Genomic DNA, 27391 nt, shown 5'->3' on the forward strand with positions numbered 1-27391 from the left:
TGAATGCTACTCTTGTTGTTATGATTGAGCCTCATGGCTCTGTTACTGACAGACGTGGGCGTAAGACTCCTCGAGAGTCAGATACTCTCGAGGAGCGAGAGAGAAAAAGACTGCGAGACATATTTGCAGCACCATCTGACGAGGAGTCTTTCGAAGGGTTTACGGAGAGAATGGAGGAGGGGCTGGTTAGCTCAGAGGAGGATGAGATGGATTGGACTCGGGTAAGGGAGGAAGTGGGTGCCACTGGCCATGATGGGACAGAAGATGAATGGGGACCTTCAGGATTAGACCCATGGTTTAGCTGGAGGGATGGGACGGGATCCACAGCTGGAGATGCTGTTGGGCGTAGTCAGAGGTGTTCCAGCTCTGACGAGGAAAGTGATGAGGAAACGCCCGGGTTAAGGAGGACAGCTGACAGTGATGAAGATTTGTAACTGGCATAAAATGGGGCTTGGGAGCAATTGCAAATTGCGTTGGGCAAGGTAATCTGGGCAAACGCTTGGGATCCGTGTGTGTGTGGGACGCTTCCCTGAAGACTTGTGTGCTTTCCTGTGCTGTGACGTAAGTTGATTGGAATCCAGGGTCAGACGGCGGGAGGGATTGTGTGGGCATTTGTTTGTGCAAACCTGTGCTTACTCTTATTAGCTTGACCCTCCGTCGTCTTCTTGACGGACGCCATCTCCTGCTTTGAGAACTCGGACTGAACTGACCACGGCTTGTCTTCCCCCCTTCTTGGACTTGGAAAAACTACAAACGTCTGCTTCTGGCTTTGATCTACGGAACGGAACTGGTCTACTCAACTGCTACAATCCTTGGCTGTTTTACTCGTGTTGGAGATCCTGTCTGCTGTGTGTGTGGGGGAGCGACGCAAGTTACTCTAAGCACAGTGTTGGCAGCAGAGAGGAATCTGCTGCCAATTAGTTGCATTCTTTGTATCTTTTGTTCCTTGGCTTTCGTTTCGTTTATACCCAGGCTGACGCAAGCAGTTTGTTTTTACCCGGATTAAACTCCGGTTTAATCCGGTTTATCTTTTGAACATTTACTTTTGCCCCTTTTTGCTCCTAAAGGCAAAAACTGCCTGGCCCTTGTGTTTTACGGGCATTTTTGAGTTCTGTAATCTAATAAACTCTGTTACTTTGAATCTTGTGGCGTTCTGTCCTTGACAGATTGCCCAACGCCCATAAAAAGTTTATTGCAGCAATAAACCCGTCAGGAAGACGATGGATGAGTTAAGGGCCAAAGTAGACCAATTGCAAACGGCTTTTACCGTTAGCCAAACAGCTCAGGCTGTGAAAGGACATGTTTTGACTCCTGAACGCTTTGACGGAACCAGGTGCAAGTTGCCAACCTTTTTGGCACAAGTGGAGCTTTATTTTTCTCAGCTCAGTGCTCATGCTTTTCCTACAGACACTAGCAAGGTGGCCTTTATTTTGAGTTTGTTGACCGGTCCCGCAGGACAATGGGCCACTAATTTAATTTTGGGAAATGACCCAGTCAAGGACAATTTGAATAATTTCAAAAAGTTGTTAACTGATACTTTTGGGGATCCTCTCCGCACGGAGAACGCTGGGTGGGCTCTGTATCGGTTGAAACAGGGAAAGGGGACTGTTTTGGATTACTTAAATAAGTTTAACCTGTATCGCCACCAGCTGGATTGGGGGGAAAATGCATTCATGCTTTTATTTACTGCCGGGTTAAGTGATATGCTCCAGGATGAATTAGCACGCTTGGAGCCGGCTGAAAGCTGGGACGCCTTAGTAGCTAAGGTGCTGCGTTTAGACGCAAGGTTCGAGGCTCGTAAACACTCAAAAGCAATGTGTGCGCCACCCATGCATGTAACCAGGGCACCTGTGGTGATGGGGGAAGAGCCCATGGAGCTTGGGGTCTTTAAAAAGCTGTCTACAGAGGAAAAGAGCCGTAGGAGGCAGCTGGGCTTGTGTTTGTACTGTGGGAATGCTGGGCATTTTGCCAAAAATTGTAATGTGAAACCTTCCCAGCTTTCGGGAAAAGGCCAGCCCTAGTGCGACGTGAGTCCAACGCACTAGGGCTCCTCAAGCAGTCAACTGAGGGGAGGAAGCATGTTTTCGTACCCATTACATTATCTGTTGGGGGAAGGGAACTTGTTTCTACTTTGGCACTGCTGGACTCAGGGGCTACGGTCTCCTATGTAGATATTGAGTTTGCTAAGAAGCATGGCATTCCTAGAGTGCGCAAGGCATGCGACGTGTGGGTGGAAGGAGCAGATGGGAGACTGCTGGAGACTGGGGTGGTTAACCATGAAACCTCAGCAGTAACGTGGGAGGTGCAGGGAGTAACGGGAACGTTTGTGTGGGATATTACGAGCTTGCCTAGATATGATGTGATCCTGGGGATGGATTGGCTAGCTGTAGTAAACCCACAAGTAGATTGGGCAACACGTAAAGTGATCTTAAAGAGGCAGGATTGTTGCACTCTAAATGTTACTCATTCTGATATGGAGGGAGTGCCTGCTGAGTATGGGGAGTTCTCTGATGTATTTTGTAAAAGAGAAGCGGACAAATTACCACCGCACAGGCCATATGATTGCGCCATCAAGTTGGCAGAAGGTGCGAAACTGCCAGCAGGGAGGCTGTATGCCTTGACTGTACCGGAAAGGCAAGCTTTGCGGGAGTTTCTAGATGAAAATTTAGCCAAGGGGTTTATTCGCCCATCTAGTTCTCCAACTGCGGCACCAGTATTCTTTGTAGCCAAAAAGACTGGGGAACTTAGGCTGGTCTGTGACTATCGGATCCTAAACAAATACACCATTCGGGATAGGTACCCGCTCCCTTTAATCTCGGAACTGTTATCAAGGGTGCAAGGGGCTAAGGTCTTTACCAAGCTTGACCTGCGGGGGGCCTATAACTTAATCCGTATACGGGAAGGGGATGAATGGAAGACGGCATTTAACACGTGTTTCGGATGCCACGAGTTCCGAGTCATGCCTTTTGGGCTTTGTAATGCTCCTGCGGTATTCCAGAGGTTCATGAACGATGTGTTCAGGGACCTAATTGACCAATTTTTAGTGATTTATTTGGATGATATCTTGATTTTTTCTAAGGACGAGAAAGAACATCGTCAACATGTCAAGCAGGTTCTGCACCGACTGCGGGCTAATGGGCTTTTCGCCAAGGCTTCCAAGTGCGTCTTTCATGTGCCTGAAGTGGAGTTCCTAGGTCATGTAGTGTCAGGTAGGGAACTTAAAATGGACCCACATAAGGTTGACGCCGTCAACTCATGGCAGGAGCTGAAGACTAAGAAGGATGTACAAAGGTTCTTGGGTTTCGCTAATTACTACCGGGAGTTTATTCCGAATTTTGCAAAGCTCACGGTACCTTTGACGCAGCTTCTGCGCAAGAAACAGCCATTTGTGTGGGGGCGGGAAGCTCACGAGGCGTTTCTACAACTAAAGTCTAGTTTTCAATCGGACAACATACTAACCCATCCTGATGTTGACAGACCGTTCGTGGTAGAAGCGGACGCTTCTAGCTACGCGTTGGGGGCTGTATTGTCTCAGAAGGATTCCTCAGGGACCTTGCGTCCCTGTGGATTTTACTCGCGGCAACTAACACCCTTCGAGCAGAACTATACCATATGGGAGAAGGAGTTGTTGGCGATTAAGGTGGCGTTTGAGGTGTGGCGGCACTGGCTTGAAGGGGCACGGCACCAGATCGTGGTCAGATCTGATCACAAGAACTTAGAGCACTTGCAAACAGCAAAGAAGTTAAACCAGCGTCAAATCCGCTGGGCTTTGTTTTTCTCCAGGTTTAACTTCAAGGTGCAGTTCGTGGAGGGGAAGGCAAACTTGCGGGCCGATGCTTTATCCCGCAAGCCGGAATTTAAGACCAATGAGCAGGTAGTATGTCAGACCATCTTGCCTACTGCCTCTCTGTGTGTTGTAGATAATGAGCTTGGGTTACATGACCAGATCCTTGAGGCTCAGAAGGATGATGTGTGGACTCAGGAGCAACTGATGCTGCTCTCTGCAGGTAACCGTACCATACTGCCGCATCTCCAGGATCAAGACGGGGTATTGGTGCGTAGGGGGCAGGTTTACGTACCAGTAGGGACCCTCAGGTTGGAGGTGATTAGAGCCCACCATGACGAACCCATGGCTGGGCACTTTGGCAGGTTCAAGACCGTACAGCTTATCACCAGGAGCTACTGGTGGCCAAAGATGCGGCAAGACATTCTGCGCTTTTGTGACAGCTGCGCCGTTTGTCAGCAGAGTAAGACGCCTGTTGGGCGCCCTAGAGGGTTGTTATCGTCTTTACCTGTTCCGGAGAGGCCATGGCAAATCATTTCCATGGATTTTATTTCAGATTTGCCTAAGTCTGGGGGTTATACTTGTATTTGGGTGGTGGTGGATTTATTTAGTAAACTGGCTCATTTTATTCCTTGTTCAACCATTCCGGCGGCCCCTACGTTGGCCTTACTATTTACAAAGCACATCTATCGTTTGCACGGAGCACCCGAGGTGATTATTTCAGATAGGGCTCCGCAATTTGTGTCACGCTTTTGGAAACACTTCCATGAGTGTTTGGGGACTAAGTTAAACGTGTCTTCAGCTTTCCATCCGCAAACGGATGGACAGTCGGAACGGGTTAATGGGCTCTTAGAGCAGTATCTGCGTTGTTTTTGTTTAGATCAACCCACGGCTTGGGTAAAGTGGTTACCGGTGGCGGAATTTGCTTACAACAATGCGGTGCACACGTCTAGTCAGCATACGCCATTTGAGCTAACTTATGGTTTTCACCCACGGGGAGGTGTGGCGCCGTCGACCAATGTGGTCTCTTCGGACCCTGTGTACCGCTCTTCGGAAATGGCTGCATTGCATGATGTTGCCCGTCGCTTACTGTTGGAAGCTAAGGCAACGCAGAAGACTCAGGCTGACCGCCACAGGCAGGCAGGGGAGGAGTTGGAAGAAGGGGATTTGGTGTGGTTATCTTCCAAACATATTAAACAGGCTGGGGGAAAGTTTGCGCCTCGGTATTTGGGTCCCTTTCCTATCGTTAAAAAGATTTCTTCTGTTGCGTTTCGTTTGCGTTTACCGTCTAGTTTAAAGGTCCATCCAGTCTTTCATCGTTCACTGTTGAAACTTGATACCTCTAGTCGTCGTGGTGCTATAGCGGAGGGTATCACTGCCACTTCTCCGCCATCGGGGGAGGAGGCCTTTGTGAGAGGGGATAGTGTTATGATTGAGCCTCATGGCTCTGTTACTGACAGACGTGGGCGTAAGACTCCTCGAGAGTCAGATACTCTCGAGGAGCGAGAGAGAAAAAGACTGCGAGACATATTTGCAGCACCATCTGACGAGGAGTCTTTCGAAGGGTTTACGGAGAGAATGGAGGAGGGGCTGGTTAGCTCAGAGGAGGATGAGATGGATTGGACTCGGGTAAGGGAGGAAGTGGGTGCCACTGGCCATGATGGGACAGAAGATGAATGGGGACCTTCAGGATTAGACCCATGGTTTAGCTGGAGGGATGGGACGGGATCCACAGCTGGAGATGCTGTTGGGCGTAGTCAGAGGTGTTCCAGCTCTGACGAGGAAAGTGATGAGGAAACGCCCGGGTTAAGGAGGACAGCTGACAGTGATGAAGATTTGTAACTGGCATAAAATGGGGCTTGGGAGCAATTGCAAATTGCGTTGGGCAAGGTAATCTGGGCAAACGCTTGGGATCCGTGTGTGTGTGGGACGCTTCCCTGAAGACTTGTGTGCTTTCCTGTGCTGTGACGTAAGTTGATTGGAATCCAGGGTCAGACGGCGGGAGGGATTGTGTGGGCATTTGTTTGTGCAAACCTGTGCTTACTCTTATTAGCTTGACCCTCCGTCGTCTTCTTGACGGACGCCATCTCCTGCTTTGAGAACTCGGACTGAACTGACCACGGCTTGTCTTCCCCCCTTCTTGGACTTGGAAAAACTACAAACGTCTGCTTCTGGCTTTGATCTACGGAACGGAACTGGTCTACTCAACTGCTACAATCCTTGGCTGTTTTACTCGTGTTGGAGATCCTGTCTGCTGTGTGTGTGGGGGAGCGACGCAAGTTACTCTAAGCACAGTGTTGGCAGCAGAGAGGAATCTGCTGCCAATTAGTTGCATTCTTTGTATCTTTTGTTCCTTGGCTTTCGTTTCGTTTATACCCAGGCTGACGCAAGCAGTTTGTTTTTACCCGGATTAAACTCCGGTTTAATCCGGTTTATCTTTTGAACATTTACTTTTGCCCCTTTTTGCTCCTAAAGGCAAAAACTGCCTGGCCCTTGTGTTTTACGGGCATTTTTGAGTTCTGTAATCTAATAAACTCTGTTACTTTGAATCTTGTGGCGTTCTGTCCTTGACACTTGTCTTTCAGCTGTTGTTCATTTGTCATGAAATGGAGAGGACACTGTAATCTCTGGAAATATATTCTGTCTTCCAAGAAGCTGGAAATGGCTGTCAAACAGTTGAGCCAGTTTATCTTTGCCACCCCAAAGTGACACAGGGGACATGGAACGCCTGTCAGGTTGTCTGATGGGCTTTGTGGGTAAATGGGGCTCAGGCTATATCTCCAGAGTTTTGTCCTGTAGAAAAAACAAAAATCTTGAAGCCAAGGAGAAATCATAGTTTTTCTGGAAAATCATCAGTGTTATGAGAAAGCCAAGGGAGGAAGACTTATAAAAATAATTGGTTGCTGTTATAGTTGGCAGGCAGATCCAGAAGACATGTGTTGTTATCATGGTGTTCAGCATTTGCTGTTTATGCCATTCCTTTTGTTTCCGTTGTTCAAAGATGAGAGCTGGCGATTGTGTAGGAGGTAGTGGCCATGTTGGGGGAATCATAAGGTTCACAGGAGTAGGTTTGAAGAGTCTCCAGAACAATTATGTGGGAATGGGGTTTGTTCACCAGTAACAGGATGCTGGGTGATAAAGATAAGGGGAATGGGAGACTGAAAATGTGGTGGATGCCGTCTTGGAATAGAGTATTGCAGAAGCAAGAGTGTACATCATGGCTTCTCATAAGCAACTTCTTTTTTGGCAAGTTCCTTGATAATCAGTTAATTTCTTCCATTTCTTCATGACAAAAGAGAGACTGTTTGCATGACTTACCCCCATATTTATCTAGAGGAGAAGAACTTTAAATCTTGCAAGTGATTCCTGCATGATCTGAGTGCAACATAGAACTAAATGCAGTGCAGGAAAGGAAGTTTAAAAATAAGTAGCACCTAAGTTATGAATTCCTGCGTGACTCTTAATGTTTCAATATAAAGTATGCTATTTGCCTTTTTTGCATTAAAACATCTATAAGAACAAACTTTTACATAAATAATATATTGTATTTATTACCCACCTCTCCTGATGACTCAAGTCAGGGTACAATAAATTCAAAAACAAATGAATATAAAAATACAATAAATTACCAAATTTCATAGATACACACACACATATGAAAACTTATACCAAACACAGCTATAGAATAGACTGCAAATCAGAACTCATGACTGAAAGTTGACTGGATAAGTCTGCTGGAAGAGATGGGTCTTCTATTGCGTTTTAAATTCTGACACCTTGTTTAGCTGTTGGATCTCTTCCGATGGGTCATTCCACAGTCGTGAGACAGCCAATGAAAAAGGAGTCCTCTGGGTAACATTCGCCACTCAGGTTCCGGCTGGTTCGAGTAACTGCCCCCCAGAGGACCTCAGTGTCCAAGTGAAGGAGAAGGCGCTCCTGTAGGTAACCTGGACCCAAACCATGTAGGGCTTTAAAGCTCAAAACCAACAATTTGTACTTTGCCCGAAAACTAACTGGCAGCCAGTGGAGTGACTTTAATATCAGTGCAATATGCTAACTCCTGGATGCTCCTGTAACCAATCTGGCTGCCGTATTTGGAACTAATTGGAATTATTGAACTTGATATAGAGGTAACCCAATGTACAAAGCATTACAGAGTGGTATGGGTGTAGGCCAGAGCATTACAGAAGCTGATATCAAGCACTCCTGACTGTCACATCTACCTGGGCTGACATTTGGAGAGCTGGATCCAGAAGCCCTCTGCCCAAGCTGCAAATACAGTCTTTCAGGAGGAGTGTGACCCTATCCAAAACTAGTAGACACACCTCAATTCCTAGACTAGGATCCTTAATGGCAAGCACCTCTGTTTTGTCTGGATTCAGTTTCGATTCGTCTTTCCTCATCCAGCCCATTACCTCTTCCAGGCATTCATTTTGAGGAAACACACTATCCTTAGCTGAGGTTGTTTTTAAAGGCACGGAGAAATATATTTTGGTGATCCACCCCATGCCTTCAGATAATCTCTCCCAATGGTTTCATATAAATGTTAAAAAGCATTAGAGATAGAATGGCACCTTGTGGGATGCCACGTAAGAGCTCCTTTTTTGAGGACCAAGTACCACCATTTGGAACCTGCTTGAAAGACACAACCAGAACCACTGCAGCACAGTGCCGCTGATTCCCAGCCCCTCCAGGTGGTCCAGAAGGATACCATGGTCGATAGTATCGAAAGCTGAAGAGATGTTTAAAAGTACAGTGATAATAATAATATAACTTTATTCTTGTATCCCGCCCCATCTCTCTGAGGGGACTTGGGGCAGCTCACATGGAGACCAGGCCCAACAATATACAATAAAATACAACAATATAAAATGCATACCAATCACAACAAATTAATGTATCAAAACTGTAAAACACAACATCACAAAATAAAAATGTAGACAAGGCAATATAATGGCACTCCTCAGTTTTGGAGGAGAGGAATACAATTGTAATTGTGCAATGTATTAGGAGTACTAATTGCAAGAGCCAGTGATAAAGTGCAGAAGACTATGATGTAGGGAGAGATAGGGTCTCAATCAACAGTTCATCTCAAACAAAGGTGGTTTGAAAGAACCAGGTTTTCAATTCTTTTTTGAATGACATCAGTGTGGGGGCTAATCTGATTTCTCTCAGGAGAGAGTTCCAGAGCTGGGGGGCCACTACCGAAAAGGCCGTCTCTCATCCCCACCAGTTGGGTTTGAGACGAAGGTGGGAACGAGAGAAGGGCCTCCCCAGTAGATTGTAGAGTTCGTGCAGGTTTGTAATAGGAAATGCGATCATAAAGATAGGCATGACCTGAGTTGTTTAGGACTGGATGGATATGTGGTACTTTGCAAAAAGTGACTCTGATCCTGACCCCCATTTTTTTCTTCTGTAGTGTATCATCTCTCCCTAGCATTCCAAGCAGCAGCCTCAAAGCATCTTAGACCACTTTCTGGCATTGCTGCATGCCAAGTTCAACTTGTCTCCCCAAATCCTCTGCTATTTTTAACTTGTCCCATCATGATGTCTTCTAGAGCATGTGGGGTCTGAATTACAGGGCATGCAATGTCAGGGGCGTTTATTTTTGGGCTGCTGGGAAGGGAGACACGGATCTCTAGCTATGTGGGGAGAGAAGAGAGTGGGTGAAGAAACTTGGGAAATACTAGCATGGCATGTATCTCTCATTTGACTAGCTCTGTTTCTCAGATTGATTGATTGCCACATCCAGCGAGATTGATAAGAAATATATTCCAAAACAACAGCAAGGCCTTAAGACTAGTGGATTAAGACTTGTGTCTTGGCCTTATTGATATTTGTGGTCCCAGATGTTTTTCATGAGCCCCAAAGCTCTGTATAAGTAAGAATTTTGCAGGAGGTGGGAAATGACCTTGAATAGCATCCAAGAGAGGCAGTTATACCAGTCCTGACACTGTGGTGCCAACAATGTACACAAGCTGCACCTGTATACAATACTAAAATGGGAAATGGTCACACTAAGCCAGACTGTTGGGAAGATTTTAGGGGAGGGGTATTTATAGTCCTACAATATTGGAAAAATTAAAAAATCAGCTTATTTGCACGTAGCACTCTCAGAACGCCAGTGTATTTATAGGTGGGCAGAAGCCAGCATCATGGAGTGGTGTGAGTGTTGAACTAGGATATTAAGGTTTGAATCTCCACTCAACAGTGGAAACCATAAGTCAGAGATGACCTGAAGTCAATAGCAGTGTGCCCGCATCCCACAGAAATGAACTTAATAACTCAAGATTTGCACTTAGCTGTAATTTCTATCACACAAAACCCTTGAATGATGGTTGGGTACTTGTAGTCAATTCTTCTCAAGCACGGAGGAACAGTGGCTCAGGCTGTAGTCTGGTTCTGGCTTCTTTTGCCACAGGCCACATTGGTGGTGCTGGTAGAAAGAAATGTTTTGTTTTGCTCCCCTCTACCCTGGCTTACCACAGCAGGGCATTTGGGATTGTCGAATACAGATATAGCCACTATTAAGTGCATGAATGGACTGTTTAGTTTGAATGTTCTTTAGCAAGGTTGGAAAGTTTCCTGTTTCTGCATTAGAAAGTTGAGCTTGTGTTCTGCTTCTGTGCCAAAATATCTAACTTTCCGTGTTGTTTACCACAGAGTTATTGGCTTCTATTTTCAGCTTATTTTTGCCAGTGGGTGACAGATGGGAGAGGGAGGAGAGATAGTGAGAGTACATAAAGTTTCATCTTGAATACTGGATAAATCAGAAATGACTTTAATGAAAACTACTGGGTTTTCATGCCTCATTAATCTTATCCAATATTTCTATGTTACATACTAAGGTTTATAACAATGTATGTGTTTGTAATGTGCCATTTTAAATAAACATAACTTTTTACCTTAAAGCTCTGTCCCCTCAGTTCTTTTCAGCTAATTGTAAACTTTCTGGACATTTTGCACTCCTTAACTGAAAACCATTTTAAAGTGTACTTAGAAATACTATTATTCCAATCAGGTATGTGTGTTTCTTAATCACTTTTATGTGAATGCAACCTGCAAGTCACTTCTGACTGTGCTGGCAGTGTTGGGGGGGGGGGGGGGCACTGAGAGTTCTAGTATCTTTTTTGAAATCTTGGGTTGAAAGTCCAGTAAATGTGGTGATGTGGTTGCATTTTCAGAAGTTGCATTATTTCAAAATATAATAATATAACACTGATTTTTTTCTAGTATGATTTTTTGGGTTTGAAAAACAAGTTCCTGTCCACTTGTGAATTGATTAAAAGGGGCCCTGGAGCTCCAAAAGTGTTACCTGGCTTGACAGCAATACAAGTGAACGGGATCTAAGTATCTTAGTAGATCACAACCTGAACATGAACTGAAAGTGTGACGTGACAGCTAAAAAAGCTAGTGTTATTCTAGGTGTCATCACTGGTATAGGGATTGAAGAGAGAAACAGTTTATCTTTATTATACTTTTTGTCAGGCCTCACCTAGAATAATATTATATCTAATTCTGGGTAACACAATTCAAGAAGGAGATTGACAAATGTGTCCAGAGAAGAGAGGCCAAAATAGGCAAAGGTCTGGAAACTGGGTATTTTTTACCTGGATGGTTAAGAAGTCACATAATGGCCATGTTAAAATAAAGAAAGTGAAGGCAACTTGTTTTCTCCTGCTCCAGTGTCTCTAGAACAGTGGTTTCCAACCTTTTTTTGACCAGGGACCACTCTCCAGCGTTAGTACCAAAAGAGTTAAAGGTTTTACCTGACATGATGTCTAGTCATGTCCGACTCCGGGAGTTGGTGATCATCTCCATGTCTAAGCTGAAGAGCTGGCGTCCGTAGACACATCCAAGTTCATGTGGCTGACATGACTGCATGGTGTGTTGTTAACTTCCCTGGAGCAATACCAATTGATCTACTCACATTTGCATGTTTTCGAACTGCTAGTTTGGCAGAAGCTGGGGCTAACAGCAGGAGCTTGCCCCGCTCCCTGGATTTGAACTGCCGACTTCAGTCAGCAAGTTCAGCAGCTCAGCAGTTTAAACCTCTGTGCCACCAGGGGCTCCGGAAAGAGTTAGGAATCAGTTTTTGGCCAACTTTAGATTCAATTTGGTTATTTGGGGTTCTGATTCAGAAAATTGCATTAGATAGACCACATCAGCTCTAGGTTCTGATACAGAACATATGCCGTCCAGTAGTCGCTATCTGCTCGCCCACAGAAAACCATATTTATTTATTGGCTGGGCTGTGTTATCTGGATTTTGTTAATGCTCATGTTAAAAAGAAGAAGGGAGGGGGGCTGAGGTTGAAAAAAATACAAAAAATACAAAAAGCGGAGTGTGAGATCCAGGAAACAGTCTCTAATGGCAATAACAATAATAATAATAATAATAATAATAATAATAATAATAATAATTACTGCTTTGGGGGACTAAACAGGTTCTTACATAGGGCTGCTTTCCCATTAAAAGTCTTGTGTTTGGCAATGGGAAATGATAATAATAAGAACAACAACAACTTTGGGGGACTAAACAGGGTCTTACAAAGGACTGTTTTCTCATTACAACTGGTGTGTGGCAATGGCAGCTAATTATTATTACTACTACTACTACTACTACTACCTTGAGGGACTCTCCTTCTTTTGCGCGCGCTGCTGGGTTAGTCTTCTCCGCCATGGTCTGGGAAGCTTCTCAAGCCGAGAAAGTGCTGATGACTGCAATTGCCTTCCTTCCTTCCTTCTCTGCATCTCCTCTCTCTTGCTCCCTCGCACATGCCTCCGGGTGAGTCTTCTCCGCCCTATCTTGACCTTGAGCACCTCCCAAGGTCAAGAAAGCATGTCCCCTCATGTCTCATGGACCTAACTTTAGATCTCGTGGCCCATGGATTAGGAACCACTGATCTAAAACATGAAGCAATGGATTCAAACTACATGATTCCACCTAATCGTTAGGAAAAGCTTTTACAGGGTAAGAGGTGTTCAGCAGTTTGACATGCTGCTGCCTCCGAGTGTGGCAGTCTCCACTTCAACAGGTTTCTGAACAAAGCCCTGTTTAGCCATCTGTCCGTGCTTTATGTTGTCCTGTGTGGTAGAAGGAGGTTGTACTAGATGACCCAATGGTCTCTTCCAAACCTGATCCTATGATGATTGGTAATTTATTTGTGGCAAGAGCAACTAGGCAAGTGATTTATGTAGCAACTGTCCCAAGAAATTCTATTTGTAGTATCAGTTGTCAATTGCAGGAGACATCATCTGCAAAGGTACATACGCAGCACTGCTTCCTGGTTATTAAGCAGTTAAGCACAGCTATAGTCATGTTGAGATTTAATGTGGCTTGTTTAAGTTGCCACACTTTCCATACCTAAAATGTTGTGATTATGATGTAGAAAAGTATATATGCCCGAGCCTTAAAACCTTGAGGTTTGACAAAATGACACTGTGTGAGAGCTATTTAGATGTACCAAGAAATATCCTTTCTATTATCTCTTGTGCCTTTTTTTAAAAAAGCTTCACTTTCCACCACTATAAGGCAGTGCAACTCACAAGTGTGAGTACCCTAAAGGCAGCAAGTCTCATCTGATCTTGGGAGCTAAGCGGCATCAGCTCTGGTAAATACTTTCATTGACAAAACTATTACTTTTTCAAGGAAGTTGTCATAATAATAATAATAATCATCATCATCATCATCATCTTTATTCTTATACCCCGCCTCCATCTCCCCGAAGGGACCCGGGGAGGCTTACATGGGGTGAAAGCCCAAACAAATACAGTGAGGAACAAAAAATACATCAACCAACAGCAAACCACACGCCAAGGAATAAACATTAACATAGAAATAGCAAAAACATTGGTAAAAACATTAAAATACAGCGATGAAAACATAGAAACAAATGGGCGAAAGTGCACTAAGTGTGTTTTGTAGACATGAGGTAGTTAATAAATTGCTACAAAGTCATAGAGGGTTTGAAGTGGGATGGACCCTGTGAATATTACCGGGAAAAAAAAGAATTGGCAGCAAGATGCACCAATCAGAACGAGGAAGAAGACCACATTTTATCATACAGATGGGGCTCTTATCCAAAGGCCTGAGTGAAGAGCCATGTTTTAAGGCTCTTTCTAAATGCAGCCAAGGTGGTAGCTTGCCTAATTTCCCCAGAGAGCGAATTCCAGAGCCGGGGGGCCACCACGGAGAAAGCTCTCTTCCCCGTTCCCACCAGCCGTACTTGAGATGGCGGTGGAAGTGAGAGGAGGGCCTCCCCCGACGAACGAAGAGATCGCACAGGTTCATAGGGGGAAAGGCGGTCACGAAGGTAGGTGGGTCCCAAACCGTTCAGGGCTTTATAGGTGATCACCTGAACCTTGAATAAGTCAACAGATGACCTGAAAGGTGACATTACAGTCATTTTAAATATCTGAAGATATGTCATATACAAGTAGGAGGAGGCTTGATTTTTACTGTTCCAGAGATGAGGGCTGGCTCTCCACTTAGAATGTAGAGTAACTTTAACTGCTATGGCTCATGGCACCAAACAATTTGTTGTTTGGTGAGGAAACCACTCTTTGTCAAAGAAGGCTAGCAACCTTGTAAAGCAACAATTCCCAGGATTTCCTAGCCTTGAGTGATTGATTAATTCTACAGTGTAGGTGCACCCTAGGACACAAAACAGTGCACGCAAGCTGCATGGAGATTCCACCTAAACCAGTGGTTCCCGACCAGTGGTCCCCAAGAACTAAAATATGGTCTGTGGCCTAACTCTTACTTCAACGTTCCTGCAAGAGTGACTGGTTTCATGAAACCCCCTTATAGTGCCGAGACAATGGGGATGTCAAGAGGGGAGAGGCTGACTACCCATGAAAGGCGTGACAACAAGCCTCCTGATTGCTGCTTCTCCTCCCTCCCCAAGCGGAGCCGTTTCATGTGGCACCTGGAAGCAAGGGCACCTTGATGTCTTCTTTTTTAGGCCTGTTTCTGGGGTTATTTGGGGTGCAGATTCAGAAAATCGCATTGCATAGACCACATCAGCTCTAGATTATTATTGTTTTCTCTGGGCGAGCAGATAGTGACTACTGGATGGCATACGTTCTTTATCAAAAACTAGAACTGATGTGGTCTATCCAATGCAGTTTTCTGAATCAGCGCCCCATATAACCAAACTGAATCTAAAGTTGACCAAAAACAGATTTGTAGCCCTTTTGGTACTAATGTTGGAGAGGGGTCCCTGGTCAAAAAAAGGTTGGGAACCACTGACCTAAACATTAGGAAAACCTCTTGACTTTAAAGGCTATTTGCCCAGGGGATAGTCTGCTTCAGAGTGCAATAGCACCTCTTTCTTTGGTGGTCTTCAAACAGAGGTGGATTGGGAGGAGGGGGTTGCTGAGGCATTTATACTTCCCAGAGGCTCCTTGTTCATCCTGATCCACTACACAGAACTGGACAATAAATTGCCTATATCTGTGGGGAGGGCTTGGCTCTCAGTTCTCCACGCCCCACATGGTTCACCCTACCTTTCCTACTGCTCTAGAATGGCCTAGAAATTGAACCCTTCCTTAGGGTGGGGGATTCCCTATGTGGCCCCCCTGGAGTTGTATTGCTCTGAATTTGCTGCCTCTTCATTTCAGAGAGGCTCGGCCCCACTGAGAGTTAGTCATGGCACCAACCATTCCTGAAATGTGATGCCCGTTCTCCTGCTTGGCAGCCTGACTTGTTAGGCTGAGTGGGCAAAGGAACGTCAATGACGCACTTGGGCTTTTTTCCCTCTTAATAGTGTTGACAGAAACTTGATTCTAATCAAGGAGACTAAGGAGGGATATCATTCCAGCCAGAGTTTGGAATTGTGTTACCATGGTTGAGGGCTTACCTTTCCCCACCTTTTGGGCATCTTTGTTTCTTGTCTGAATTGTATACAGTCTTGGAGGCCACAAACACCACCTCCTCTTTGTGGCCTGACGTTTCTGCCTCCCTCTAGTTGGTATGTGACTCAGACCGCCCTCTGTTATGTAGCAGCACTCCATACCTTGGCAAGGGATGTCTGAGGGCTATAAATTAGGTTGGCACCTGCTAATGGTGCTGTAATTTATATCTAGGCAACCTTCCAATGTGTGAGTGAACACAGTTTTGTAAAACTATAGAAGCTGGCAGGCATCCTGACCCAAGTCTCAACTAACTGAGAAGGCCTTGAACTCTCCATCTGGCTTTAGAGGAGTCATCTCTTGGACCTCTTTGACTGGGATCAAAACAGTAACTTTTGTGGCTGCAATGTGCTAATGTCCTGCTATGGACAGTTGAATGAAAGTAATCATCAGCACTAAGCATGTATGTTGTCAGGATCCAGTTCAGCAAGAGAGACTTCAGGGTCATGGTCCATGATAAACTTGCCCTCTTAATTTTTATGCTTAGACTCCATTGTGGCAAGCATTTTCTGAAAAACCTATAGATGTAGCAAAGTCACTGTTCATTGTGTTGCTTGTGATCTGAGTTCAGGACCTCTTGTGAGTCAGTTGTGGTCTGAAAAATATCTCCAGTTCCTTAGTGGGAAAACCTTTTTCTCTGCTTTGACTTGTCTAGTAGATACCATCTGCACCAACACCTGTCATTCTCTTTTTAATCCTTTTGATCCACATCCTCCAATATGAACTAAGTAAGCTTTTATAAAGGCCTTAAAGGTGTTCAGAGAAGCTTAGCAAGGATGATAAGAGGTACGGAGAACAAAACATATGTGGAAAGGTTGAAGGAGCCAGGCATATTCAGCTTGATGAAGAGAAGCACGAAGGATGACAGGATTGCCCTCTTTAAAGGCCTCAAAAGTTGTTGCAAAGTGGAGGGGGCAGGTTTGCTCTCTGCTGTCCCGGAGGGCAAGATGAGGTCTTACAGTTTGAAGTTACAGGAGAGTGGATTTTGAATTACAGTATTAAGGAACATTTTGACAGTAGGAGTAATTGGGCAAGATAACAAAGCTTTTGAGAGGTTGTGAGGTCTCCTTTTCTGGAGGTCTTTAAAAAAGAGACTGCATAGTTGTCTGCTGGGGATTCTTTAGAGATCCTGCACTGAGCAGGGATTGACCTATGAGAATTCTATGATTCTCTGGCTATAATCATGAGGATCAATATAAGGGTTGGAAGAATTTATCTACATGTGCCCCCTTCTTTACATTTTGACAAAATTAAACATGGACCCAAATCAAACATTTTCTCCAAATGTTGTTGGACTTCATATCCCAGAAACCTCAGCCATCAAGATCAGTGGAGGGGATTCTTGAAGTTAAATTCTCCTTAGTAGAGATCTGCAATACAGCATTCCATGTCTGGGATTGTTATCCCCCTCAGAAGGACCTTGGTGAAGTAGAAGCTGAGTGGCCCTGTAAAAAGAGAGGCAGGGCAAGATCATACAAAAGGTTTTCAATGTGGTTTCAAGGTGTGACTTGTGGAATGGCTTATAATACTTTTCCAATTTCCCTTCTTCTGAGTCTGAGTAGAAAAGTCTGCCAAGCTTGATGTAGAAGATTTGAGAATTGGGGGTTCTTTCTTATCTCTTTCCAGAGCTTTTGATAACATAGAACTATATAATAACCATGGATCTGAACCTGAGATGATGACAGTGAAATGGTCCAATCTCAGCCATGAATCATGGGATGGCTTTGACTCTAATTCCACTCAGTTAAAAGAGAAGACTGACCAATGTGATTCAAGGCTATGGAAAGGAAATAAGTTGGTGTTTTATGAGTTGTCTGCCATTCTACAAATACTGTATTACATTTGCTCTCCAGGTATCTGCTCCAGGTCTCCAGATTAAAATGGCTGAAGATATATATTCTTTCGATGTTCCTGAATGTTCAAACTTTAAAGACATGAACGATAATGATGGTGTTGATGCTTGGTTTGGTGAGTACTGCAGCCTTCTCCTCTCCTCGTTTAGGACCAGGGAACTATTTTCATTGTGGGATCACATGGTTAACTGCAAAGACTTGGGAGAGAGTGAACATTTGAGGTTATACTGTTGTGTTCAGAAGTGAGGCTACAGAGCACCTAAAAAGCTGCCTCCATCCTCCCCATCCTTGTATGCAACAAACATGTCGAGGAGATTTTTTTTTAACTGTCTTGATCCACGTCAAACCTTGGGAGGGTTAACTTTTGGGACTACAGCTGTCAGAACTCCCCAGCTGTTGGCATTTCCAGAAACTGGCAGAAGCACTACACAGAGATGCTTGTTGCATGTAATGGGTTCAATAGAGATAGGTGAACGAGGAGAGGCAGTATGTCGACAGATGTGTCCATTGTGGAACTCCCAGTCTTCTTTAGGATACAAGGATCCCTTTTGCTTATGTATCTTGCTCTTGTGAGTGGGTAGATGCAAGTGAGACAATGGACAATATCACATTAGCATTATAAAGTGGAGGTGCTTCCTGCAGAATTCTGGAAAATGTAGTTGAAAGAAGACTAGGACCTCTCTACCTCAGAATTCAAAATGCCCCGCCCTAAACTACATTTCCCAGAATTCTGCAAGAGGCAACCAGACAATAGGAAAAAAAGGAGTGCCCGCTTTATAATACTGTGATCTTGTTTTAAAATGGAGACATCAGAGGTACTAATGCCATTAAGCATGCTTTTAGGAAGGCAGAACTAAAAACCTTAGAGAAGAAATGTGACTTCCAATTCTGCAGTTTAAATGAAGCTATCAAAATGTGTAGGGCACAATCAACTGCTTTCTAAATAAATGTCCTGTCTGAGAGGTGGTGCCATGCTTCCGTATTTGTAAGGCTCACGGGTTGCGTTAGTGCCATACATTCTTGCTGGTTATTTTTCCCCCTTTTTGAAATGACTGGTTGCATATCAGCTGGATTAGCTTGGATAGTATGAACAACAATCTTTGAAATCCACAGGAATCCATGCAAGCTTTAAAGAGTTTAAGTATTGCTGAAAATAAAAAGGCTATCAGAATTGTCTTGAGGGGTATAGGGAAGAGATTGGTAATCTGACTCCTTAATCCTCCCACATGTGAAAAAGAAGCAGGTTTTTGACTGTCCCCTTAGCACTCCTCCAGCCTCCTTATGGGAAAGAAGGCAACAAGCCGACCCACTCTTTGTAGCATGGATGGTTGCCCTCTACAATGTGTTCAACTTAATAAGGTGGTGGTTTCTTACAGATCTTAGGATGCCAAAGCTGTCTACTCCCAAAGGAGCATTCATGCAGAAAACCTCGGCATCAAGGACTAAGCTCCCACATGCCTTCATCACGCCGATCATGAAAGCCAGTAAGTTGCTTCTGTCTATGGCGGCAATGAGGGCTCTTCAGCCGGCGGTGGCCTGTGAGCATGCTGAATTGTGTCTCAAGAGGCACAGATATAACAAGTCTGGTTAATTTGTATAATAGAAAGAGGAGAAAGCTAAATTTCTCTCGCTACTTCTCTGCACAGAAATGGAAATATACAAGGCGGTCTTCGTAGACATGGTCTGAAGGCCCATATTAAGATAACACCTTTTGCCTACAAAGTATTCCAAACACACTCCCTGGAGAATTTTGCCATGTTTTGGTATATCATACCTTCAGTCATTTTAGAGTTGTTGTTTTTTTACAGGAAGAGGTGATCCTGAGATGACTTTGTTTTTCAGAAAACCTTCCCTAAGCCTAAAAATAGTCCGGACAGTGAAAATGAGATATGCTAAAAGCTTAATACTTCTTTTTTTTCCTTCTCATTATTATTTATAATCTCCCAAGTTTTGAACCTGAGTCTTCCTTAGCAAGTGACAAACCTTCTATATTAATAGACATAATCGTTAGCTATATTAATAGACATAATCGTTAGCAATTGTCTTGATAAAGACCTTTCGTATTCATCCATTTGTGAAGAGATAAAACACATTTAAAATGTTAAAAATGTTTAAAAGCAATGCTTTTGGGTTGGAAAGATTAGCTGTTTACAAGAAACGTTGCCCAGGGGACGGCCAGCTGGATTTACTCAGTCTTCGAGGAGGCTGTTGCTCTCTTTTGGTCTAAAACTATTTAACTGCTTGTGTTTCCTTTGTTTCATCACTTTTAAATTTATTTATTATGTAATGCTTTTGACACGAAATCAGCTCACATATAAAACACATATAAAACAAAATGATCCCAAGCATGGACACCAATAAAAGGGTAAAAAGAGTGTGTTCAGCTAAAAACCCCTATCTGCATCAAGTATAAAAATCTGGGAAAGGGAAATATAATAATAATAATAATAAAACTTTATTTATACCCTGCCATTATCTCCTCAACGGGGACTCGGGGCGGCTTACATGGGGCCATGCCCAAAACAATACAAAATAAACAGCATATAAAAAACAACATTTCAGAACACAATGAACAGTACAATAAATAAAATATCCATTACAATACAAATCAAGAGAACAATAAAAACAAGGGCGGTTCACATGAACATTAAATTAAAACTCGGGGTGAGAAATATCTAAGGGGATTGTAGAGTTTGTGCAAAAAAAGCTTTGCTGAATGACTGAAGCTTTGGTTTTCCTGAGTATTCTTTTGCTGCCTCAGACGCTGCAGAAAAAAATGATGGAAGTTTTAAAATTTTGGAAAACATTGTTGATGAACTATTTATTTTTAGATGATCAATGCACTGAAACTGTGACAGAGCAGACGGTCAGTCACAATGAGGAGGCAACACCAGCTTCTGGCAAGACATCAGGAAGGTAAGAACGTCAAATTCAGAAAAAACTCCCGTTTAGAGATGGCACTGAGACAGGTTGCAGCATCAGGCCTAGCCTCCATAGTTCCTCAACAAAGTCTGCCTCCCTTAAGGACTCTTCTCTGTTTCCTCATGGAGTGGCCTCCCCAGTCTCTGATCCTGGTGCCTCTCGCCTCTTCTCTCTTGGAGGGGGAGAGAGGTCTGTCTTCAGTTCTGAGGACCTAGAAAGCAACCTTAATAGTTAGAATGGAAGCTGCAGTCTTGGATTGCAGACCATAGCCTATGCAGATGTATCCAAAAGCAGCCTTGTTTTCAGCATATTCAATAGAGGAACCTTGTTGGCACTCATGTGGAATAGAAGCCTTTTCTCTCTCCCTCTAAATCAGGCAAACAGCCAACAGGTTGTTAGGAATTGTGGGAGTTGATGTCCAAAACACCCAGAAGGCCAAAGTTTGCCCATACCTGTTCTAAATTCAATGAGCCTTTAATGCTAAAAACTGAACATCAATTGTTGAAACTCAGTAAAGTGCACCAGTGGGATCCCTGTGGCGCAGGCTGGTGAGCAGCTGCTGCAATAAATCACTCTGACCATGAGGTCATGAGTTCGAGGCCAGCCCGTGGCGGGGTGAGCACCCGTCAATTAAAAATAAAATATAGCCCCTGCTCGTTGCTGACCTAGCAACCCGAAAGATAGTTGCATCTATCAAGTAGGAAATAAGGTACCACTTATAAAAAAGTGGGGAGGCAAGTTTAACTAATTTACAACGTTGAAGTGAGGAAGTGCCATCAGAGTGGATGATGAAGCAGCTGCCCTGTGGCCAGAATCGAACATCCCCTCAGGAGAAAGTTAAATTACCTCTGCGTCTGTCTGTCTCTGTCTCGGTTCGATGTGTTTATGGGCATTGAATGTTTGCCCTGTATGTGTATAATGTGATCCGCCCTGAATCCCCTTCGGGGTGAGAAGGGCAGAATGTAAATACTGTAAATAAATAAGTAATTGGACAACATATGCTTTTTTGCTAAAATTCACAGCAGTCCTGTCTTGACAGATTCATGAACAAATATCGTGAGATTTTGGGTTTCCAGATATTTCAAAGAAGACGAATGTCCAGCAAAGCACTAATATCTGGATCCAAATTGTTCTTGAGAAATTGGTTAACTTTCAATCCAAAGGGTTTTTTTTTCTGGAACCAATTCCATTTTCAGGAACCAATTTTTCCTCCCCGAAATACTGCTAAGGAGGACAACAACCAGGGTTTTTTCCATTACCTCATCCAAATACATGTCGTTAATGGATGCAGGTCTAGATTGCCACGAGTTACGAGGGAGAAGTATCCCATGTGATATTCATTCTTTGAGAGATAATTTTTAAAATTTCTCAACAGCTGCTTTTCATAAAGGAATCTGTTATTAGCATGAAAATAGCCAGACAGTCCTCTTTTGTGTAGTATTTGAGGGGGCCGGGCTGTGGCGCAGGCTGGTAAGCAGCTGCTGCAATAAATCACTCTGACCATGAGGTCATGAGTTCAAGGCCAGCCCGTGGCGGGGTGAGCACTATTTGCTTGAGCATACAGTGTTTCTTTTTCAAAGCAATAGACATGAAAAACATAATTGTCTAGGAAATAACATTTCCTGCAATATATTGGCTGTGTCTGCCATTTTCCTATTGACCGGAAGTACCTCCATAGTTATGTAAGCACTGAAGCTTTTTAAAAGTTATACCTCATTGAAGTACACAGCTGACCTTCTCTCCCACCCCAACCCCAGAGCGGCAAGGAGGGTCTCAGCTCGACGGAAGAGTGCCCAGCGAAGAATCATGGCCAAATGCCAGGCGGAGAGAAATGCTGCTGTCTTGGCCAGCAAGCAAGAATCTCCTCCTCCAAAGAAACAAAGATTGTGAGTCTGAAATATTGTTGGTGTGGGAGGCACATAAAGTGGAGTCATTGTGATGTTCTAAGCGGGCAGTACTAGTCCCTTCACAGCCTGGCCCTGTTCAAGGACAAGGCTTGGAGAAAGTAAAAGGGTGCTGTTTGGGCCCCACTCTTTCCCCCTTTGAAGCCAGGACAGTTTTGGAAGGACAGGAATCATGCATTAGGTTTTGGTGAAAGTAATCGTTATGTCGAGGCACATAAAGTAGTGATGGGTATAGAATGCAGCTCCTGGCAAATGGCCTTTGCTCTTTTTTTCTCTTTAGTTTAATCAACCTAAGTAGCTTTATAATCCTTCAGGATGTCAAGATATGTTTTCAAGTGTTTGGGAAAATGTTTACATGACTGAGAATAGAGTAGATCACTCTGACATCTGGTTATTGAAGTGGTGAGTCAATGCTTCATAGCCACGTCCAGTAACTAGCAGGGAAAGTGTAAATTGACAGGCTGAATTTTGTAAACTGAGTAGTATGCTGCATTACCTCAGTACTGAGCTGTCTTAGCTCCCTTTAAAATGTCTCAGGCAGACAGGAGCCATTCAAGGGGCAGGGGGCCCTTCCAGCAAGCCCAAATATCTCAGTTTTCTGTTACAGTTCATCTTAAAATAGTGACACATCACTTCATGCAGAAGTAAATGAAGCTATTTGTTAGCAGTAGAGGGTGGGTTTTGTGTGATTTCATCCATTTTAGGAAGTATTCAGCAGGGCAACAATACTCTGAAATTCCTTTTTTTAAATGGACAGTTTGTGTGTGGGGGGGGAGCAAAAGTGGAGTTCACGGGAATGCACATGATGCACAAGTTGAATTTGGCCATCCTGGTTTAGGTAAGGCCAGCTTGGAGAAGCTGGTCTTCTGTTCTCAGTGGACGGCTCAGTTCAGCATTTCATGTCCATTTTCTCTTTCTCACTTGCCTTTACAATTCTCACTGCTTTGGGGACTCAAAGATGGGCTAGCCTCCAGATTTTTGAAATCCAAATCATTATTTGAAAAGAGTAGCCATGTCACTGTTTTGTTTGGAGAAGAGATAATGAGAGGAAGGCTCCTTTGTTATGGAAAGCTGGTGCTGCATGTGTTAGGAAGCAGATTGCAGCCCCAGTGACTGCAGTTTCATAAATGTAGCAGAAGCAGTGAGGAGATGGGGCTCCTTTCCTGGCCTGTTCATTGTCAAGATTCAGGAAAATACCCCAAGGGGACTGGGCCCCAAATCTGTGACAGACAGATACCACTCCCTGTTGTGAAGATAAGGAGAATGAGGGGCTGCTGCCCATGTTACGTGTTTGGGAAGATGTGGAGTTCTGAGCAGTCCTGTGCTGTTCTCTCTCCAGCTGTATCAGAGGTCCTATGAAGCCATGTGCACCTCCCCGCACACTGAGGTAATGTTTTGAATTGCCTTTCCGCTGGTGTTGGGAATGTCTGCACAGTGGTGAAGGGCAGGAAACCCCTTGCACTTGAAAGGGATGCAGTAAGTAGCCTCAGGCTAGCAGCACCGACCTTACCTTCTTTCTTTTCATGCTTCTAGATCTGCTCAGCGGGAGAAGCTGTGTGAAATACCCTTGAACAGGTATGTCACTCCAGCGAAGGCCAAAGTTCCAGTCGCATCTGCAACGCCAAAGTAGGTTGTAAGACTTGACTTGCTTTCTCTTAACTGAATATCATACTCTTAGTCTATGTCAATTTTAGGTACTCTAGATGCATTAGAGGACAACTGTTCTATTCCTTCCACCAGCATTATCGGAGTTTGTAGTTCAACACATCTGGAGGCTGTGGTGTCTGGAATGGATGGGTAACTGGAAGTGTGTGGCTTTTAGTAATCAAGTAGCCCAACTTTTCTCCATCATAACCACTCTTTTTACACACAAAAAGAAGTGTGAACATGGTTTTTAATTTCAGTTGCCCAGCCAGTGTCTAGAAGATATGTGGTCAGAGTGCAGCCCTGGGAGCATTTGTAGTCCCCAAAGCTGTTTTTGAACCCCATATCAGGATGTGAAAGCCCAGCATTCACACTAGCTGAGCTGTTCCCATCCTGCCAGAGTAATGGGGGATGGAGATAACCTAAATGATAAGAACCATCTGGCTAGGAGGATTGATTTATGGCCTGCTCTGAATCTGAATCCAGGAACACGAAGCTGTACAGCCAGGACCCAAGCCCAACAGGAGAACAGGCAGCGACAACCCAATGTTCAAAACGACACCTTGCCTTCTGCAAAAGAGTCTTTCCTTCCAACTCCACTTTTAACTTACGCATCGTTATCCGACGATGATGAGGCCTCCGCCCTGTCATCATTATCCACAGCTGATCTTGACCTCATACGTGAACCTCGCCAATCATCCCTTCAGTCCCTCCATCTTTGTTCAAGACTTAGATCTCCCCATGTCCCTGGTGTATCACTAACTTGCCAATCCCCTGATGCACCCCCAGAAACTGGCTCTGCACACACATTTACTTGAGTCCAATCTGCAGCACTTTCCATCTCGCTCTCAGACCCATCATTCCCAGAAAAACCCTCAAATGTTTCATCTTTCGTGGGAGCAGTGAGTAGATCCCAGATCTTCTTCCTTCCCCTTTCCTCATCTGACTCTTGTTCCCGAGTTGACCTTTTAGTTCCTCTACTCTCTGTTAACCCATCTTCCTCCAACATGGACTCCTCATTGCTAGAGAACCCTTCAAACGTTTCTTCCTCAGAAGGAGCCATAAGTATTTCCCGGACCTGCTTTGCTTGCTGTTCCTCATCAAACACCTGCTCACCATTAGCCCTTTTCCTCCTGCTAGCAGTTCTACTAGTAGTAGAATTATTGCCCCCTGGCCCAACTACAACAATATGGGCATAAAAGTTGTGAAAAAAATTAAATACCTAGGGATAGAGATAACGGCAAGTAATGCCCAACTCTACAAAAAAAACTACGAGAAGAAGTGGAGGGAGATAAAAGAAAAAATGAGAAAATGGAGATCATTACAGCTCTCACTCCTAGGGAAAATCGCAGCAGTGAAAATGAAGATATTGCCCGAAGTAAATTTTCTATTCCAGAATTTACCAATTCTAAGAACGAAAAAAACCTTAACAGAGTGGCACAAGGATATAAAGAAATTTATATGGGAAGGTAAAAAGGCTAGAATAGGGTTCAAACATATAAAGGATGATACTAGGAGAGGAGGGATAGGTTTACCAGACCTCCAGCTGTACTATGATGCCGCCGCCCTGAGTTGGGTAAAGGACTGGGCCACCCTAACGAAAAGGAAAAAATTAGCTTAGAAGGACAGGATTTAAGAAAAGGATGGCACAGTTACCTATGTAGAGAGAAAATTAGCAAGGAAAAAAACTTTAAAAATCATTATCTGAGGGCAGCGCTCATAGGAACCTGGGAGAAATATAAAAAAAGATTTTACAAGAAGGTACCAAAGTGGTTTTCCCCACTCGAGGCCAAGCACACGAGAGAAATGCCAAGGGAAAAATGGCTGACTTATAGGCAAATATTAAGAGTGGAAAATCAAGCCATCAGTCTTAAACCATACGAAGAGATTAAAAAAATGGAACCTACAATGACATGGTTAAATTATTGGCAAATAAGGGGGAGCTTCCAAGAGGATAAAAAAATAGGTTTTGAACTAAATGAAACATGCTGGGATAGAATATTAAAAACAAAAATAAAAATAATAAAAATACTATACCATCAACTGTTAGTGTGGGACACAGAAGATGAGCAGGTAAAAGAGGTGATGGTCAAATGGGCAAGGGAGATAGGCCATACGTTCAACCTAGCAGATTGGGAGAAGATATGGAGGAAAAATCAAAAACTCATATATGCAATAGAATTGAAGGAAAATTGGTTTAAGATCTTTTATAGATGGTATATTACACCGGAAAGGCTTGCGAAATTCAGTAATTCAGGTGACGGGAAATGCTGGAAGTGTCGGAAACATAACCGAGATTTTATACACATATGGTGGGGATGTAGGAAAATAAAAAGGTTTTGGCAGGAAATTAGCAAAGAAATGGAGAAAATACTCCAAATTAAATTCGATTTAAAACCAGAGTACTTTCTTCTAGGTATGGTAGATTTTCAGATTGATTCCAATTTGGAAAAACTCTTCATATATATAGTAACAGCTGCCAGAATATGTATAGCCAAAGTATGGAAAACGCAAGAAATTCCCACAATAGAAAAATGGATGCTGAAACTAATAGACATTAAAAATATGGATTTATTAACACAAAAAGTATCACAGAACATTTCATCAAGACAATGGACCGATTGGAACAAACTGAGACAACATTTGTCAAAAAGGAACATTGAGCTTATATGATTTATGCTCACAGGAAATCTTAGGCTTCGGGTCATATATGGATGCTTGCCGAAAAATATTGAATGTTTAAAAGATAGATAAACAATGCAATGCAGAGGATCTGGAAGTGGAACACTGATTATGTTGGGGGTTTTTTTTCCTCTTCTATTTCTATTTTACCTTATTTTTTTCTATCCCTCTTAACATGTTCTCCCACTTTTTATGTATACACTAAAACCATAAATGTTCAAAAAAAAAAAAAGGATGACTATGGGTATCCACTCAGAGACTATACAGTTTGTAATTTCTATGATGGCACACCAGCCTGACATATTAGGTGTCCCTTGGCTGAGATGGCAGAATCCCCAAATTAATTGGGAAGGGGAAACCTTCAAGGATGGGACATGTGGGTTCGGGAGCGCCCCGAGACCCATAAAAGAACTAGAGCCGGAAGAACTAGAGCCCCACGACTTCTGCAGTCATCTGCAACACTTTTACTTGGCTAAGAAAGAAAAGGTGATTACCAGGTCCTGTAGGTCATCTGTTAAATAGGCACCCTACTCTATTCAACCTGAAACAGTACCATTCTGTGAAACTATTCTTTGTACCAAACAAAGCAGGTGGGGGTATTTTTTTTAACCATCTTTGAAGTCCTGGAAAGTCCAGGGCTTGGCCCACAGACATGCTGTGGTTCTCTTCCCCTGGTCTAGAAACTTG

At 43.7% G+C, this 27391-nt stretch overlaps 1 protein-coding gene across 9 annotated transcripts in view; it reads left to right on the top strand.

The window, feature by feature from the left end:
- Positions 1 to 27391, top strand: part of tpx2 (TPX2 microtubule nucleation factor) — a 112199-nt gene that overhangs the window by 55448 nt on the left and 29360 nt on the right. For 3 of the 9 annotated variants that reach the window (XM_062979157.1, XM_008122878.3, XM_008122879.3), the window contains exons 2-7: positions 17553 to 17667; positions 18929 to 19036; positions 20384 to 20468; positions 22232 to 22360; positions 23718 to 23765; positions 23912 to 24004. In XM_062979157.1, the coding sequence (XP_062835227.1) occupies positions 17580 to 17667; positions 18929 to 19036; positions 20384 to 20468; positions 22232 to 22360; positions 23718 to 23765; positions 23912 to 24004 (551 nt within the window). In that variant the 5' untranslated portion in view covers positions 17553 to 17579. The remainder of the gene's footprint in view (positions 1 to 17552; positions 17668 to 18928; positions 19037 to 20383; positions 20469 to 22231; positions 22361 to 23717; positions 23766 to 23911; positions 24005 to 27391) is intronic. The other 6 variants (XM_062979159.1, XM_008122883.3, XM_008122881.3 and 3 more) reach the window with 5 other exon arrangements.

Source organism: Anolis carolinensis, chromosome 4, assembly GCF_035594765.1.
Source record: "Anolis carolinensis isolate JA03-04 chromosome 4, rAnoCar3.1.pri, whole genome shotgun sequence".
Lineage (NCBI taxonomy): Eukaryota > Metazoa > Chordata > Lepidosauria > Squamata > Dactyloidae > Anolis > Anolis carolinensis.